Source organism: Lepisma saccharinum, chromosome 17 (genome assembly GCF_977018435.1).
Source record: "Lepisma saccharinum chromosome 17, izLepSacc3.1, whole genome shotgun sequence".
In the NCBI taxonomy this organism is placed as follows: Eukaryota; Metazoa; Arthropoda; class Insecta; order Zygentoma; family Lepismatidae; genus Lepisma; species Lepisma saccharinum.
The window spans coordinates 20,237,290-20,256,650 of record NC_139245.1 but is presented as its reverse complement, the minus strand read 5'-3'; the positions used below and the strand labels follow the sequence as shown (position 1 = coordinate 20,256,650).

Sequence of the window (19,361 nt, the reverse complement as noted above, 5' to 3'; positions counted from 1 at the left end):
TCTTTTGTTATTTTTTGTTACTACTTTATGTTGTTTCAGTGTAAAATGGCCAAATAGACTGTATCTGAAACTCTGAGTAAATAAATAAACATTCAGTCCAGAACCTGAATAGTGTATGTACTGTATTTACAGTCTTAATAAATGTAACCAGATGGATATGAAACTTTTTGTGTAATATGAAAAATAAGTGTACTTGAATTTTTATTTTTGTGTACATGGGGTCTCTGATAAAATAGACAATGTGGAATAGAGCTCCCTTACCCCATAGGAATTTATAATCCACAAACTATGGAACAGAGAAAAATGAAGTGACAGCTTGTGCATCATGTCATGGCTTGCAAGTTACAGCATACACTCCAGTTCTCATATCAAGATTCAAGAAACATCAAAAGTTGGATCAATAAGAATATTACTGAACTACAATGCAAACTGTCCATGCACTGTTTAATGGCATCACCAGTCTGAACACACCCAAGTAAAAATAATGCTTTCGGCATAATTTCAATTAATAGTTATGTCTCATTACTCAACAGGCAATGAAAAATGGAATAAGAAATACCTAATTTACTTTACAGATTTATTAATGAAGCTCTTATACTGACAGATTTTTTGTGTCTTTAACAACGCACATTGCATTTTAACATCACCTTAAAAGTGAGAGGTAATGTTATTCTTAGAAAAATAACTAAAAAATAATAAATTTACAGTTAACCGAAGTATGTAAAGGGGAGGAAAAGATAACTTACATATTAAGCTGCTGATTCCCAAAACAATAATCCGAGTTTTAAATCTTATACATTCTATAATACATCTGTTCTTGTATATGCAAATTAAAAAAGTCACAGTGCAAAACATTTCCAAAGAAAGTCTTACATTGAAAGTAAATTAAACATAATCCATAACTGCCTTCTGTACACATTTAAAGCACTTTTCTGTCAAACATACATATAAAATACAACTTTAGAAATAACATACATTTAAATTTGCTGCAAAACCAACACATCTATTTGATAGTATTAACTTTATTTCCATATTTCTTTCCTGTACAATCAAAACAAGCTGTGTTTCCTGTGCTTACAGAAGAATAGAGCAAGCATTCCAATTTCTTAATACAGTGCTTATCTGATTGGGTAAATAATCAACACCCTTACGTGAGAATGCTCTTTCATTGTTTCATGAGAAGTGAAACAATCAAAGAAATGAATAAAATTGTACAGCCACCACAGTAATGCTATTTTGTACATCTAAAGAAACTGAATATGAATGAAAATGTAACTATATATATATTTTCATTTATTTATATATTTATATATATATATAATTTTTCTGATATGATACATAAGTTAATTAGACCAATGAGCGTGGCTTTTGACTATTTTATACCAACAAAAGAAATTATATACGACTGAAATATGTTCCAAATGTACATTTATAGTGAGCTAAATGTATGGTTCTCAACATGTCAACTGTCAAAGCCAACATTCAATATCAGCTGCAAATCTAAATGAAAGCTACATTATGTACAATTTCCTTATTTACCAAAATACCATACACACAACTCAATCTTACAGGATGTATTTTGTCAACAGACTAATTAAATACACACACATATATTTATATTTATATATATACTTATCAGAAAATTCATTTTTCTTTTTGGAACACATTTCTGAGTACTTACACAGGTCTCCCAATGGATAAAGAAGGAAAAGGGGGGGAAAAAAAGATTACAAGAAAAATTGATCGAAAAGGAGTCAAGTGAAAATACCAATCACAGTAGGATGAAACGACTAACATGCTTCTCTTGTATTTCCATAGAGAACACTGTTCACATGGGGAACGGGAGATATTCTAGCAGTCTTCAAATATCTTGGTATCTTTGCAAGACTCCATATTATATATATATATATTTTATATATTGTTGTTACACTTAGTATCACTTAGAAACAACTGCCCACAATATGGACTTTTCAGTTCATCTGTTGTGTGGGTTTTTAGTGGAAATGTATAGTTTTAATTGTGTTCATGCTGGGGGTTGTTCCAAACAAGATTCCTAGCAGCCAGGAATGTTACCTGCCCACAACAGCAGTGGCCTGGTCCTCGCAACACCAGCTGGAACAATACCTCCTACCTAATTTATGGAACAAACCTGGAATAGAAAATTCTGTATCACACTCACTTCCATTAAAGGAAAATAGATTTGAAAATGTTAACTTTGCCAAAGTAAAACACCTGAATAGAAGTCACAAAATTAAATAATCTACAACGTATGGGCACATTCCTTAAGTTGTAACCAAATGTAGAGAATACAGTACGAGAAAGTGTCAGTCACAGTGATTTGTTTATAGGAAGTTTCCACATGGCATTCAATGGTGTCATTCTTCGAGGTAAGAAATTAACCTGATTGTACACGTTCTTCCTTTTTATAATCACATTTTAAAGAACAGTTAAGGCACAATACTGTGCATGTTGCTTCTGGTCAAATTATATTGTATTTTCCAAACTAGTGTAGTTTGAAGCCATCATGAACACACATTGCAAAGTAGCAGATGATTTTCATGGAAAAAGCAGTCCCCGTGTGGTTTGGGCACAAGCAAACTTCACTCGCCCACCTCACGAAAAGTGATTTTACAAATGCCATCATGAACTTCATAATCTTCACTTGAAGATTTGTGATTGAGTTTCTTTTAATTCCACTTCATGCACAATAAGGCTAATCGGAACTAGACCTATAGTTTAAAGTGGGATCTGAACCACTATGAACCTCCATCAGGTATAGAACTCAGAACTCTTTGATTACAAGATGGTGACATTACCACCAGGCCATCGGGGAGACCCGATCTTCACTTGAAGACTTCAAGAATAACCAATAGCCATATCTGAAACACATTAAACTCTTGAAACTTTTGCACCATGCCCTATATTCACAGATTAATCGGAAACTAACAGATATAATTTGGAGTACTGAGAGATATTATAATACAAATTGTCCTTGCTGGTAGGCAACAAATCAACTATTGCAATGACGCTTCTGATTAGTACCACAGCTATACAGCAAGTACAGTTCCAACTTTTTCATTCCTAATAAAAAAAAATCACAAGAGATTGAACTTCATTTGTGCAATAAAACCAAAAGATATTTTGAATCCCTTTGAGTGTAACAGAAATTATAAGCAAAATAAGAATGAGACTTTCCTGATTAAGCAAGGGAGAATGGCCAAGGGCAAATATGGTTACACGTCATACATATATTTTGCAACTGATAGTTTACAAGTAAAAGAACTCTTGCTTTAAGATTCCCTTCCCAAAATAATTCATCAATAAGATTATATATCACCTTTTTCCACCCAGAGATTGGGGCAAAAAGTTGAAGAAATAACAGAACCTATCACGGATTGAACCTACAAGCAATTATGTTGGGGCTTGAACAGCCAACTTCTTATTTTAAAATGTAAAAGTTTAGTGAATCAAGGTATGAGGTCCTGTTGGTGAAGTGTGAAGTTTTCATTGTTCTTTTGTATTTCCATACTCCTATCACTTATTATTTTCTTGTAGTTTACGGTTATTACAATCATAAGAAAACAGTTTTTCGTTGTGATGTTTCAGGAGAACACACGCTCCCTTCATCAGACATTTATTTATATGTTGACTAAAGATACAGTTATAACAATGGCTAGCAAATTTTTTTAAACAAAAAGAATCCGTCATATAATGGATGTTGTCAATGTTACATTGTTCCTTGTAATAACCGTAAACTACAAGAAAATAATTCTACAATGCAAGCAATGCGTACATACAAGAAAAACTATCATATCACTGGAATTTGAAATATTCATGTCACTTACATAGTAATGGTTAGGGACGTGAAGTTTTAGTTTTATTTCCCCCCTAATTTCAACATTATTTTTTACTACAAATCTGTTATTTTTTGCAGTTTCAGTTTAGTGTGAATTTCGGTGTTATTAATTTAAAATCGGTGTTATTTTTACATACATGTTTACTGTTCTATCTTTACGTAAGATTTTCACATTGCTCTAGCTCTCGAAAATTTAGACAAATATTACTTTTTGACGACAAGAAATTAATTTAATTATTGTATTAATAACTAAATTTCTTGCATTTTTAAAATATTTCATTTCATCGGCCACTAAATATGTAATGTTTTTGATATCACTTAAATATTTTAACACAATCATATTTTTGCTGTTCACTTTCACAAAATACTTTCTTAAATTCACTTTTCAGTTCACAATAACATTCATGGTTTTATGGTTTTACACAGATCGTGCTAATTGTTCACTCACTACACTTCCTCTACAAAACAGACTTCTAAACAGAAAGATTGCCGTTTTTTCCATTCACTTCTCGAATGACAAGATGGTTAATTCCTCCACATATTCCTCCAAAAGATTTTGTCTTTGCACTGTCACTACATTGTTGTACTCTGAAAAAAAATGTTTCCGAGTCTATGTTTGATAATATTGCTTGAAGAGCACAAATCACGAAATCCTTGTGTGTTGTGTGAAGTCCACTCAAGTTTTCCTCGATTTTAAAATGTTTCCTACTTACGATTACATTCTTAACAAGAGTTTTTCAAAGATAAGTAGGCTTTTGCTAATTCTTGGATTGGAGTTTCTACATTCCGTTTATCTGCCTCAGGCAATCTAGCAGCTCAGGTGTTCAATCATTTTGCAGAATACCATGAGGATTGAAGACGTTATGCAGGAGATGAAACCTTTCTTTGCAAGGGTCTGTGTCCATAAGAGTATCCCACTTTTGTAATGACAGGAGAGTTGTGTTCTTGAAGACTTATTAATTTGCTTATATCATGTACATAAGATAAGGCTTTGCTGGTTGAAACTGAGAAGCATCCTTGTGTTACTGCCTCCAACCATTTTTGAGATTTTGAAGTTTGCTTACAAGGTGAGCAGTTGCATACAATGAACCCTCAAGAAATTTGATGCATGGGTCTTTACAAAGTGTTTTGAAGCTTTTACTGACTGTCCTTGCACTGGCATCTTGTTGGAAAAGAAGTCAATTCCAGCATTTGATATGGCTTTCATGTCTTGTTTGAAATAAATCTACGGCATTTTCTATATAGGTTGCAAGGTAGAAAACTAATGAAACCAGGAATTCAGTCTTGTTTGTATCGGCGCAGAAAAGAACAATCCAGCTTTTTGACCCTCTGGATACTTGTCTTATATGAAACGTACATACATGTGCCTTCTTTTTCTTGTATTCAAAAATGCTGACTTCATTCATTCAGGTTGCTCATTTCTTTCCCCCATAGATTTGCAACCAAATTTAATTTATGCACCCAACACTGTACGTGGAGTAAATGTTCCCCAAAAAAGGACAACGAGAGACTGAATACACTTTGTCATGTATCGAGATGAATCTGACACGATTGCAGCTACATTTTCGTACTTAATTTCATACTTTCTTATTGTTTCTGTAATAGACCTTGCACACGAAGTAGCATCTGCCCTGTCTAAGAAATAGACACCACCCACATAAAGTCTCCTCTCTTCCAAAGATAAAATCCTCAAGAGCACCACAAAAACACAGTGGCCCCTTTTGTCAGTTGTTTCTTCACATAGAATAGCTAGCTTCCTGTCCTTTATCGAAGCCTTTGCAAGAAGATAATTCTATTCTGAAACTTCCTTCAGGTACTTCTCTCACATTGTCTTCTTACAAGGCATGTCACCAGAACCTGCAATGCAAATATAAATTACGTAATTATAAACTGATGTGAGTAGTAACTGTAGTAACAAATTTGACAAGTTGCTATGACTGCAAGTAAAGACCAAATTTCAAGGCATGCATGTTTTCATAAATTTCAAGGATTTTTTTCTCCTGCATGCTTGACCCAATACATTTATTTATTTTATGAAAATTATGCTCAGAGAAATATAAATAAAAAATAATGTGACAAAAACTAGTTCAGTTTAATAACAGAAGGAAACAAAGACACCGTGGACAAACACCATTGCTAAAAATTAAAAGGTTGGGAAAAGTTATAGAAATATAATATTTATTATTTAAGATTCTTTAAAGTAGCAATTTTGAACAATCAAAATTCATCAATACCATCAGCATTCTCTCAGGTGAAAGGTAAAGCTATCCCATGTGAATTGCACTGTGCCGTGAAATAATAAATTTTCTTTATTAAGCGGGCGAGGTTTAGCTAAGGGCTGCTCTGCCACCTAACCCTTCTCAATCTGATAGTAGAGGGTGTGAAGCTGTAGAGCTCCACACATTCTCGATCTCGGCCATATTGGAAGCACTAGTATCACACTATGCAGCAGCCTTTACTCCTTCCCCACACCAAGTTAACCATTGACGAGAAGCTGGGAGAGTCCCAGAGCTGCCTATGTAAGGACAGTATCCAAGAAATTCCCAACCAAGACAGCTGGGAAAGGAAATAAATGTATTAAAAAGAGGTAATTTGCAAGTCTTGAAAAAATCACGTAACCTGCTGTTTTGAGTACTTTTTTTATTTTTAAAAGAAGTAAACACTTTATATATATGCTTTATGGTAGAATTTTGGTGCAAAAAATTACTACAAAAATTGGCACTTAAAACCAAGACAGAAACTAGTCGCGAGCATTTAGGGTTTTATTTGCATTCCAAACACTGAGGCTCCATTAAAAACCATATTGAAAGTCTACATGGTACCAGTGTGTGTGAACTAGTGCTGAGAGAAGGTATCTCGGTAAAGAAAACATAAGTCGTTCGACAAATTAAGGTAAATTGTCTGTTTCTCCCCAGTTGTCCGAAGTCTATTGTTTGTGTGGGCCCAAGGATGCACTGAAGTTAATTATATATATTCCCTGGCTTATGTTGAGAAGACAAATGAACACACGAGTGGCATAAAATATCAACAACATACATCTGAAAATAGAAAAGAACAGAAGAAATAATATAATATTCTTAAATTGTGGCTTACCTTGGATAAATTCGTTCATCCAAGAACGAATTTTGTCATTCAACTTCTCCAATGGAATGTTTGCTTTAGTAAAGGCTTCCACAGTTCTAAGTGCCATGTATTCCTTGGCTTCTTTCCTTCTTTTAGATTTCTTGAAGCCTTCAACAACAGAAAGTTGCTGCTTTGTTTCATTTGCTTTACTTTTATTCTCTCTCTTTTTCATTGTGCTTAATCACAGAATCCTTCCGCTCCCATGTTATTTTGCAATTGCAGTGTTTACAAAATAATGTACTTCTATCTGAAGCAAATTCCCGTGCACGATCAAATGCATTTACTTCTGGCTTTGGCATGCTACTAAGTACAACACGAAAGGAAAATGAACATGCAAGCTGATGCACAAACCATAAAGTCTCGGAGAACAGTGAATCTTTAATCTTTCTGACTCAGACTAAAATTTCCCTAACAATGACAAAAAATCTGTCAGACCTCCAAATATCCCTTACCCGGCAACACACTTTCCTCCCTGAAAATTTCCCCTTTCCTTCAAAACATCCCTTCTGAGAAGATTCCCGCAGCGAATTCTATTAAAGCGCTGTCAGTCATGTCTGCACCAAACTGCAATCAATGAAGCGTGACAATCTCTTTTGAACCAAACTTTCACCAGCTAGGCTTGAAATAAGGGAACACATAGCGCTTCAGGTAACTCTCTTTTGAACAGAAGAACTTTATATTGCATATTTCGCTGTGTTTCTCGCATTAAAAGTGTAAAATTCGGTGTTATTCTAAAAAATGGCATAATTCGCATTATTTCACGATTCCGAAACATCGAAAACTTGCCTCCTTAACACACCCAAATACATTTTAAACAGTGTATTTGCTTTTCTCAACTTTTCGGTGTTATTGTTAAAACGAAAACTTCACGTCCCTAGTAATGGTGTATTGAATGATGAAGGCTTTATTTAACTTATTGAGTTTAAATCTCCCGTGATGTTTCATTGTAAAATAATATATACTTATTATACATATCATACACCAAATAGAAAAGCATTCATTTGCTTCTTACATGATTTTATGAAGAAGGGCCAGTTGAAGAAATGTACAACAGGATCACTTGCAGCAATTCCCAGGTGCTTTCTGCGTGTTTTCGGATTCTACTAGTCTCCTTCCTTGACCGCTGCTTCCTGCTCCAGACACCTGTTCATTCTTTGGTAGTTTCTTAGCTGTAATAAATAATTGTTTATATTTGTACTTAGTACAAAAACCATTCAAAAGTAGAGAGATAATAATCATATTATGAATATATATATAAATTATTTCATTATATACAATAAAAATTCAACTTACCTTACTTAGTTCAATAATCAATAACCTCACTTCATACTAGCTATGAAAGTGATAGTTCTAAAAAGACCAGGCTTGGTGAGTGGTTAACATTGGACAAAAAGTGGGAGGTTTTGCTGGGCACATGCTTGAACATTAAACCTGCCGCAAAATTAGTTTGGTATTGAGAGCTGAAAGAACACGCGTCACGGTGTTGCCATATCATGCGGTACAGTACGCACTGCAGCCGTCTGACGCTGTGTCGAGGAAAACGTGTTATGAAAAGGAACAACAATGATGAATGTATTATTGTTTTTTCTATTCATTTCCATCTCCCTTACAACATGAACGAATTAATGAAACGAGCATTGTTTACAGGTTACCTTTTCAATCCATTCTGTATATACACTTTCAATAATAAACTTCTTTCCGAAGTCGCCGTTAAAGTCTGCCCGTCTTTCAATTATACCGCAACTGAAGTGCACAAAGTCCAGTTGGTGGGGCATCTGACTTTCACACGTGAGACCCGCGGTGGTTTGTGGAACTTTTTCAAATATCCCGAGCGGCTCCGGGGTCGACTCAGCCCAAGTGAGTACCTGGGGCAAACCTGTGGTAAAGGCGGTTGGTGAACCACATCACCGCCATAATATGGCCTAGGTCGAGGTCGAGAATGTGTGGAGCTCTACCTCCACATATCCATATGCCTGCATACTTTATTTTGGGTCCATTATTTTTTTTTTTCTGCATGAGTTCCCCACCTTGTAAAAATGCCGAATCTTTCAACGAAACGCGCAGTTTCCCAACAGTGGGATGATCTTTCCTCCTATAATGAGTAAATATGGCGACGAATAGCATCTTGCTGAAAAGTATCTAAATTTGTCACGCATTTACTGATATTCCTATTCTTTCCTGGGGTTTCCAATTGTGAAGCCTCGCATTTATTTATTTATTTATTTCTACCACATTATATTTTTCTTTCCCTATGGTAACAATAGTGTTCTTAGACACGCCGAAAGCAGCAGCAGTCCTGCCCAGAACTTTGTTTACAGAAATGATTTGACCCCCCCATTGTTTTACTCTTGCTCAAATTATTTGCGCTCAGAACAAACCATCTCCCGCGTTTGTCCTTTGAGAAGAATTCCTTTTTCTTTTAGTACATGGCCTCTTTGGTACATTGTCATCTTGAGTATTGCCTCCCGTGCTTGACATTCTTCACACAAGCACACGACACACTCAAGCAGAACACAGAAAATTATGTACAAAAAATAACACACTAAAACAACACGCTATATACAACAAAGAATACTCTAAATTCAATAAACACTAAACAAACAGACTGGTTAAAATATCACAGTAACGCAACGCAACAAACAAACAACACGTCCTCTTCCAACAACATGAAATCTGATCGCAGGAAGAATCGCCCGATAAGCGGCAACACCGAGAAAAACGTTTTCTGTTGCTAGGTAACCAGGGCCTGGGTGAAGCACTGGGAAGATTTTGATTGGCTCGCATGCCAGCAACCCACCCTCCTGCAGTGACGTAGACCCGATTTCAACACGTGGTTCTCAAGTGTCAATACCAAACTAATTTTGCGGCAGGTATAGCAGAGTAAATGCTAAAGAAGTTAGCAAAGTTAATTATGACAGCCTCAGATGAATGGGCATCCTAACAAACACCGCACAGAGAACACTAGAACAATGACTTGTCATTTGTAATAATTAAGGTTGAGCCAATACCAGCAGTATCAGCATCGGTTTATTTTCTTTTACCGATACCACAGATTTAAAGTGGATAGAAAAGCGGGCAAAGGCAACAGCTCGTATCAACATTTGTCCTTTCTAGAAGTTCGTTCACCCTTCCTTGACAGATTGGAAGACTAGGACAAGAAGTTCCATAGATTTTCCTGGAAACAGTGGATCATAAATCCCCACCCTCTTGGTTGAGGAAGCATATGGCAAGATCAAAGGCATGGGCAAGTGAAAGCTAAACCCAAGTGTGACCATGAAGGCATGTAACTGCTTAGTTAATGCTGTGGGAAATAAACCATTCATTGCCAATTCTTGCTTGAAGATCGTGGTCGTAAGATAGGTGGATGTTTTTAATGCCCCCGCCGCACTAATGCCAGGTCAGGCAGTTGCGGAGTTCTTGGAAAAGAGGGATGAAGGTCACTGTGAAATTATCTTTGTTTTTATCTACATTCAAGCGGGAAGGGGAATCAGCAATTTATATATATACTCTTCACTTCTGTCTTTCGTGTGATCGCCGGTATAGGCCAATGAGGGTTATTTATGTCCGCCGAAAGCTCGCCCCCGTGGTGGAGTGATTAGAACATCGCACTACGACGCCAGGGGTTCCGGGTTTGAATCCCAGCCTGGGGATGGATGTTTGTGAGTGTCCCTTCATAAATTTCATCACTCATCCCCATATCCCCATCTTCGCAAATTAGCCAAAAGTGGCACAAAAAGCGAAGTAAAATAAAGGAAATCAATCAATTATTTCCGCCGAGATTAGATTGGGAACATACGGCTTTGAATGGCAGTACTAAGGAAGTTAAGCTAATCGGGACTGGACCTACATTTTAAAGTGGAATCCCGAATCACCATGTGCCTCCACTGAGTCTCGAACCTGGGATCTATTGATTACAAGGCGATGGCGATACCACTACACTATCGGGGAGGCCCCTCTAAAGATTTATGTACACCACTACTTACAATAACGTGCATAATAATAATAATATGCAGCAATTTCTGGTTCCTGTTCCAAGAATTTGACCAAGGCACGTACATTAATGAGATGGTTGAGATGGGAGACCAAATACATTCTCACAAGTAAGGGACCAAACCATAATCTTTCCTGGACTCATTTCATTTACAACCAGTCACCACAAAAAAACAGGTATGTGCAAGTGTTTCTTGAATCAGTGCAATGTCAGAATTTGACTAGCCCAATACTGGGAGTTACAACATAACAATTGGTCTGTATTGAATTTAAATGTTACGATAGTTTTCAACTGACAAAATTCATTTGGACATGATGAAAACTTAAAATTACTTCAGAGTGTTCTCGGCAATTTAAATTATTAAGTGTGCATATGATAAGAGACATGATAGTTGCATTACTGGATTTGATAGCATATTTAATTGAATGAAAATAACCATTGCAACTTACATGAACGAAATTACAAAAGATTTGTCACAAATGAACACCATGATTAACCTGACCATGCTGTTGAAAGAGACAATGACATATTGTAAAAATAAAAGGGCAAAACCCAGAGCCTAACCTAAAAATCATATCCCCCATTTTTACATTGAAATTAAAATCAGATCATCTAAGTAGAATAGAGAGAGTCCAATGACTTGCAAAATATAAGTAGGGTGGGAGTATTTTCTGAACCATAATTAGTAAAAACTTGTTATTGTTACAACACCATTAAGCCTTGTCTCCATATGAAAAACTCAATATGCTGACAAAGGCAGTAATTTTTTTAATTATAAAACATAAACTAAACATAACGTTTCAACCTTCTAGCAAGGTCTTCTTCAGACTCTGTCCCAAGTACATTTGGAAAGTTTTTGATCATCCCCCATACAGCCCAGACGTGGCTTCTAATTTTCATCTGTTCACTCACATGAAGAAGTGGCTTGGGGCACAGCACTTTGCTGACTAAGAGGATCTTCAAAATGCTGTGACAGGTTGGTTTCATTTTCAGGCGGCAGTTTTATGCAGAAGGGATTGGTAAGTTGGAGAAACACTGTGACAAGTGCTTGAATTTACATGGCGACTATGTTGAAAAATAGAGGACAGCTGTACCTATCAAATGTAAAGTAAAAATTTGTTGTATCGATGTGGATTTTTTATTTACAGCCAAACTGCGGTTACTTTAAGAATGACCCTCGTACTTAATGCAATTTTTTCTGCTTTCATTTACGAACAACCTTATAAAAAGGATCTAGTTGGACATAGTTGAAATTCACAGTACGTAGTGTGTATTCAATTTGTGTACCTTAATTAAGTTTTTCACTTACACAAAGAATTGTGCATTAGCCTTTTATGATTAATGCGATTATATATATTGTTCTGTAACATGACCTTCATAGGGGTTGACGGGTATAAGTGTGCGTCATTCATAAGCTTCCAACTCCAAGACCGTTGTGCATGCTAGGTCGGAGAAGTATACCACAGCCTAAATTGCGTGCTTTTCCAAAATTGTCCCCCACCAACCAGTTGTGAATTTACTTCAATATTGTCCAAATGGACACTGCTACTAAAAACACTGGGCGTATACAGGAGTATGAATTTCTCCCAATGTTGCAAGTGGAAGCGTTTTTTATGTTGATTATTACGCTAGACATGATGTTTGAAAAATTATGATGGACAAGAATTTTCGGATGCATGTATTCCTTATGGGGAATCAACTTCAACATCAAGTTACAGCTAAGCAAATGGAAGTTTCGACTTTTTCACTTGTCAAACACATCTTCAATCTTTCCGTTGATATCTCTTTCTATGCCATCAGAAGTTTGATATTCTCAAGACAACAAATGAAGTACTACTCCCATAAGCACAATACATTTCTCCTTGCCTCCTACAACTATGCTGGTGGTGTTGCCGAACCTGAGATGCATAAATGAGCTAAATTTCACCATAAATGGAGTTAAAACTAACTTTCAAGGAGCTACATTTATGAAGGTTGGATAAAGTGCATCCTAAGGTAATTTTAGTTGTCAAAGGGGGGAGGGGGGATGCTGCCATTATGTTAACTTTAAAGTGATGACAATTTATTCTTAGTTTTCAGTCTAGATCCGGCAGCATCACCCATCTCAATAATCCACCATGATCGTATGAAATCGAAAATAAAGGAATCCCGGAAAACAATAAAAAGTAGGTGGGGAGGTAAGAGGGGGTAGGGTGGGGCAACCAATATAAAAATATCATGTCACGTGAAAAATGTATATTCATGGCAAAAGTTGGTATATGTGGGTTGGAGCCAGTGATGGCATCATAGTGGGGCACAAAGGCGGGGACACCCCAGTTTGCAGCCAAACAAGTGCACGAAATAGCCACATCTGCTCCAAGGTAGCCAAGTTGGCAACACTGCCATGAGGGAAACAGCCTGGGGGAAACTGTTCTGCATGTGCGTAAGGGATCAAGTTAAACAAGAAATGGAAACTGCAGGAATTATAAGCAAGTCACAAGGCTCGCATTACAATTCTGAAATATTTCTCATAAAGAAAGCAGATTTTTCCTACAGCCTACTGGACAACATGAGTTATTTGAATGAATTAAAAAAAAAAAAAGTCTTCCCCTGTGCATAGCACACGCCCCACACTTTCTTGATCCGGTCGTGAGTGGGGGTGATGTTATCAGCATCATGCCCCTGACCGCCTTTACCCCCCAGGGTTTCCCCCAGGTACCCATGTTATTCGACGCTGGGTGGGCGCCGGGGCCGCTTCCATGAATGATGAGGTGAAATTTGCATTCTCCATACCAGCAGGAGAGAGACACAAATTCCATTATCTTCCTATGAGATTTAAGAATTCACCTGCAGCACTGAATAAGGTTATTTCCATGGTTTTTCAATGAAAATAAAGTATCCATATACTTTGATGGATACTAACTCCATTCCATTTTTAATCAGAATCATGTGTGACACTATCGCAAGATTATGTCAAGCACAATCATGCTCGGTCCCTATTCCATGTACAATGTTCATTACGACAGCCTCAATGAATGACTATCGTATCGAACATTACCCAAAGAACACTAGATGAAACTCTTTAGTAGGATTACGTGGTTTATTGACCTGTAGCATACTGCCTAGGGCTCCAATATTGTCCTAACATACCATACAGGCAAAAACACACAATTTTTGAATGAATAAAGTTCTCCCTCACTTACTTTCTAACTTAGCTTTTTACTTAAACATTATTTCACCAGCAACATATAAGAGGACTATTTGGCTGTGTCATTCACTATCATATTACATACCCATTCTTCACTAAAGGAAGCATATAAGAAGTTATACATCAAATGAACATATCTTTCATGCACATATTGTGGGAATTAACTAAACTATTTTCATGTTAACCCTTATCCGGGCAAGCTATTTTTGTAACTTGTCCGGGCAAGCAGTGTCTGTCGGACACTTCATTGTTTTAAATGGATCTTGCCCTTCTAATGCGGGATTTTTAATTTTCATCGATGTGGAAACAAGCGAGTAACATGATATTTAAAATAGAGATAAACAAACAAAGTCAAAAAATATCATGTTCGCAGGAAGTATCGTTTGGAGTATGTGACAAAAAATATAAGCAACAGTGTCTGATAAACACTGGTTGCCCGGTTAAGAGTTCAAGGGAATTAAAATGCGGTTGATAATTTGAATACGTATGTGAGTAAGCATCGCGTAACCCAAGTGGATGGTGGCAGAGGCCACCAAAATTAACCGAATATTTACATGTAAGTTTCACAGAAATCATTTTAGTACTCGCGTACGTATTCAAAATAAACTATTTTAGTTATATACTACACAATACCATTTCATCATCAAATAAACATATTAGCTTATTCTCATAAAAGCCACCAATTAATATGTATACCCGCAGCATTCTACATTTTTATAATTCCTGCATACCATATTTATTCATGTATAATGTGCGCTTTTTATTCAAAATTTCCCCCCAAAAAACTGTGGTGCGTATTATGCACGGAATAATTCGGAGACAGCCCACATCAAACCACACTTGTTTTCACTATGTCACTGCATACAACAGGTATGCATCAACAAGTGCAAATACAAATTGCGAGGGTGGATTTCAAACAGTATAAAAGTGAAATGGCTGTTTCCCATGATATTTCACTTTGTATTGGAGCATTTTGAGACACTGAGAAAAGTGGCAGTGTTCTTGTAGAATTCGAGTAGGCACCACCTGTTACACAGGAGGCATATCAGCGGAATTTGTCTGTCATGGGAGAAATAATGGAAAATAACTTCCTCATAAACCATGGTAACTTATTGAATAGGTATGATGACTTTCACTCTTGATCAGCATAGCAACAGCTTCACAACCTACAACTAAAAGCCATTTCTTGAACTTGCATTGTACTGTGCATTATACATGCGTATATACGATATTTGCCTAACATTTTGTGGTAACAAGATGTACTTTGTGATTCAAGCACATTTTGTATTATAATCCAGCAATCATCACATGTAAATAAGAAAAGATTTCACATTAATGAAATTTGAAAAATTATATATTTTACTTCAAGATGCCAAATCCAGCATGAAATAGTACTGGACAACTTTGCAACTTTATATTTGGAATAAATTTTATGAAGCACCATAAAAATGAGTGGGATTTTAAGTGTACTAGAAACGCTATAGGGTTGCACCAATATAATGAAATTATCAAGAGTGTAACTTACCTATTGCCAAAAATATATCATTTACATTCATGGCTGTTTTCGCTGAGGTCTCCATAAAGAGAAGGCCATTTTCTTCAGCATATGCTTGAGCCTCTTCATACTCTACCATCCTTTTATTTGCTAAATCAGCCTTGTTACCTGCTAATGCTATGACAATATTAGGAGAGGCCTGTCTCTGCAGTTCTTTTACCCACGTCTTGGCTCTTCCAAATGTGTCCTGTTAAGAATAAAGTGACATATTAATTCATATGGTCACACTATTTGCATTAGTAACATACCACAATTAAATAACACAAATATTTAGGTTCTTAAAAAATAATTCGCACTTGCAGTTGCTATAAAATGGCATTTGTGGGGGGCATTGGTGGGGAATACCACTAATATAATGGGTATCAATTTTGTATAAAACAAATTGTTGGCATGAAAAAAAAATGTAGTGCTAATCACTTCTGAACGGCCCATGTAAAATGAACATCAAAGCATAGTTTTCGTGTTTTGCAACACTCATGATGAGCAACAACAATCGAAGCTAATATTTAAAGCTAGAAACTTCAGTGCCATAAAAGTTTCATTTAATCACCAACGTGTCCATTTTTCAAGAAGGAATATTTGAATGTGAGTAACGCATGTGCAGTCTGATTTCTCCCTATTGATTGAGATTTCAATATCTGAAGGATCATCTACATTAGTTGACTGCCTGAAGGTCAGACAGTATGACTGATTGAATAAATCATTTTATGTCACTTTACTGCCAATTTTGGTTAATTGTTACAATGAGGATAAATGGTGATACAATGGATTGATGAAGGGACAATAACAAACACAAATGGACAACACAAGTTCTACAGAGAATAACCCTGGCTGCAGATGCACACGCCAGAGCCTCATTAGTCTACAAAATGCGATCTAAGGTGCACTATGTGGAAGAGATAATAATATCTTATTAATTTATTAGTGTACTAAAATATAAATCTGATATGTTGGCTTTTTTCTGGAATCCTTATTGTTTGATTAACATTGTTGTGAAGTTTCAAAAAGATTGAATAACTTATAAGGGAGATAGAATTATTTTTCCAAGACAGTGCAGCTCACACTTGGAGGCTATGGGTATGGAAGAAAGGATGAATCACCGAGAGTTTGAGGAGCTATAAAAATGAAACCTGAGAAGTTAAGAGACATGGAATGGACCCATATGTATATGTGTGCGTTCCGTGTATTGTTGGTTTCAAGGATCTGTCTCAAGCACAAAAGTCCGAATTAGTTACATTCAAATTACTTTCAAGAGTATTTGTAATATACAAATTCCTTAACTGTTAACTGATCATAAGGGGGATAGTTTACTTTCGAAAGGTGGTTAAATAATAATGAACAAATTTTCTAGTTCAGAGTGGTACAGGAAGATGACAAAGCTAATAAAGCAACAGCATGCAGGTTTCCAGTTGCTATAATTATACTGGGATCGTAGAACTGTTTTATTAATTCTAGACTAAACTATAGGGTTAATGCCTATGACATCTATTAACGCATCACATTTAAACTAATGTTCTTAAGATGAACCTACCTGATTTGTGATGTCATATACAACAATTGCTGCCTGGGCACCTCTATAATACATAGGAGCAAGACTATGGTACCTTTCTTGCCCCGCTGTATCCCAAATCTCAAATTTCACCGTAGTATCATCTAAACATACAGTCTGTGTAAGAAATGCAGCTGAAAATAAACAAAACATGTATTTTTCAATTTTTTTTAACACATGCATAAAAATGAGCAGCAACATGCTTTTAACATTTCTCCAAAAAGACTAAAGGGTGCTTTTGTAACCAAGTTTAGAACATTCCAAAATTTAGATACAAAACAATACATTTTCTTATAAAGTTACAGTAATGGAAGTAATTATCTGCCTCCAGCAACATTTAAATTGTCGAAAAAAGAAAATTATAATCTTAGTTTCACGAGAAGTAAGACAAAATAAATGTTGTTCCTTAGTACAGTAAATGAAAACATACTTTCGCTATATTTAGATGTGAAAATTCTGATATGCAGTGTAACACTCAACCTATAGACTATAGAAAGCTAAGGTATGATCAGAATACATTCAAAATAATAATAATAATTTATACGTACTGTGTGGGAAAACATAAGATGCAACTTTATGCATGTTTTCTTTTAAAACTCACAACCTCATTTAAATTTAAAGAATTGATTAAAACATTAAACATCAAAAATGAATTTCTAAAATAAAAATCATCTTTACCCAGCCTGCATGTGAACTATTTACATATGAATTGCACAAAATACTGCTAGATGCTTAACACTTACAGTGCTGACCTCTACGTCGCTTTCCATCCCAAGAATGCTGACCATTTTCACTACTCTTTAAAAATCATATCTCGAAAACTAAAAATGTAAAATATATGTATCATACACTGTTGAAAAGTTTGATTCTTCCTCTTTATTTTGATGTGATATTTTATATTATAACCACATGGCTACCTTGGATGTTTCATCATAAATGATATGAAATGTATTAAAAATAAAAAGTTGACAAGATATATGACATGCAGTGGCGACAATTTGGTCCCAAAACTAGGGGGCAAAGACAGTATATTTCCCTTTGTAGTAGGGATGTGCCGAAGCCGATTACAGATGTATGAAAATCTGCAGAAATTGACATATTGTCATCGGCAAAAATCAGATATTTAAACCGGTACAGATTATACTAGAGTTTTACCTTCTAACAAGTTTTATATTCTAGTTTTGTAAGATTTATTGAAAATTTGGTTATGATTCGTCATTATTGTAGAGATTTTGTAATAAAATTATTGCAAACTCTCATTCAGAGGATCAACCTTACTATAAATCGGAAATAAAACAATACATTGCTGAACCAGGATCTGTTATTGTATTGGAAATTCAAAAATGAGTATTCAAACCTGAAGCAAGTGCTGAGAAAATACTTGAGCATACCTGCTGCATCAGTATTCAGTGATTGAGTGTTCAGTGTTGCTGAACAGATTTGCGATAAGAGAAGTAGGTTACTTCCTGAAGTGCTTCCAAATCTCGTATTTCTGAAGTTGAATCTGGCAGAACAGGAATTCACTTTGCATTTCAAAGAACTGCTTCTGTACTAATGTTAAATCTCTAGGTTCACATAACCTTTTGTATATGCAAATGTACATTCGCATCTCTTGAGAATATATATGTATATACATATGATATGCAATAGAAATGTACATAGCAAATTTATTTTTGTCATGCAGAAAATAACATTTCATATCTGTTTAATAATCTTATGTATCGGAATCGGTTAAATATTGGCATCAGTATCGGTTCCAAAAATTATCGGTCAGTACATCGGCATAGTTAAATTTTCAGCTTCATCACATCCCTACTTTGTAGATAAGATTTAGCATAGTGCGGGGGCAAAAGTGGCAAAAATTGGGGCCTCACCCCCCCCCCCCCCCCCCTAATCACCGGCACTGTAGAAATGGGAAGCGCATATCGATCCCCGGCCGGTTCAAATCCGGGAACTTTTCTAACGATGGAAGCGGCCCCGGCACCCACCCAGCGTCGAATAACATGGGTACCTGGAGGAAACCCTGGGGAGTAAAGGCGGTCAGGGGCGTGATGCTGATCACATCACCCCCACTCACGACCGGATCAAGAAAGTGTGGGG

The 19,361-nt window shown here is 36.0% G+C and overlaps 1 protein-coding gene across 3 annotated transcripts in view; it reads right to left on the bottom strand.

The window, feature by feature from the left end:
- Positions 1–296: 296 nt before the first annotated feature.
- Positions 297–19,361, bottom strand: part of Rab5 (RAS oncogene family member Rab5) — a 39,778-nt gene continuing 20,713 nt past the window's right edge. For 2 of the 3 annotated variants that reach the window (XM_083139055.1, XM_083139054.1), the window contains exons 3-6: positions 17,244–17,395; positions 15,683–15,899; positions 7,992–8,148; positions 297–2,149 (exon numbers count right to left, since the gene is read on the bottom strand). In XM_083139055.1, coding sequence (XP_082995181.1) covers positions 8,036–8,148; positions 15,683–15,899; positions 17,244–17,395 — 482 coding nt within the window. In that variant the 3' untranslated portion in view covers positions 297–2,149; positions 7,992–8,035. The remainder of the gene's footprint in view (positions 2,150–7,991; positions 8,149–15,682; positions 15,900–17,243; positions 17,396–19,361) is intronic. The other variant, XM_083139053.1, reaches the window with a different exon arrangement.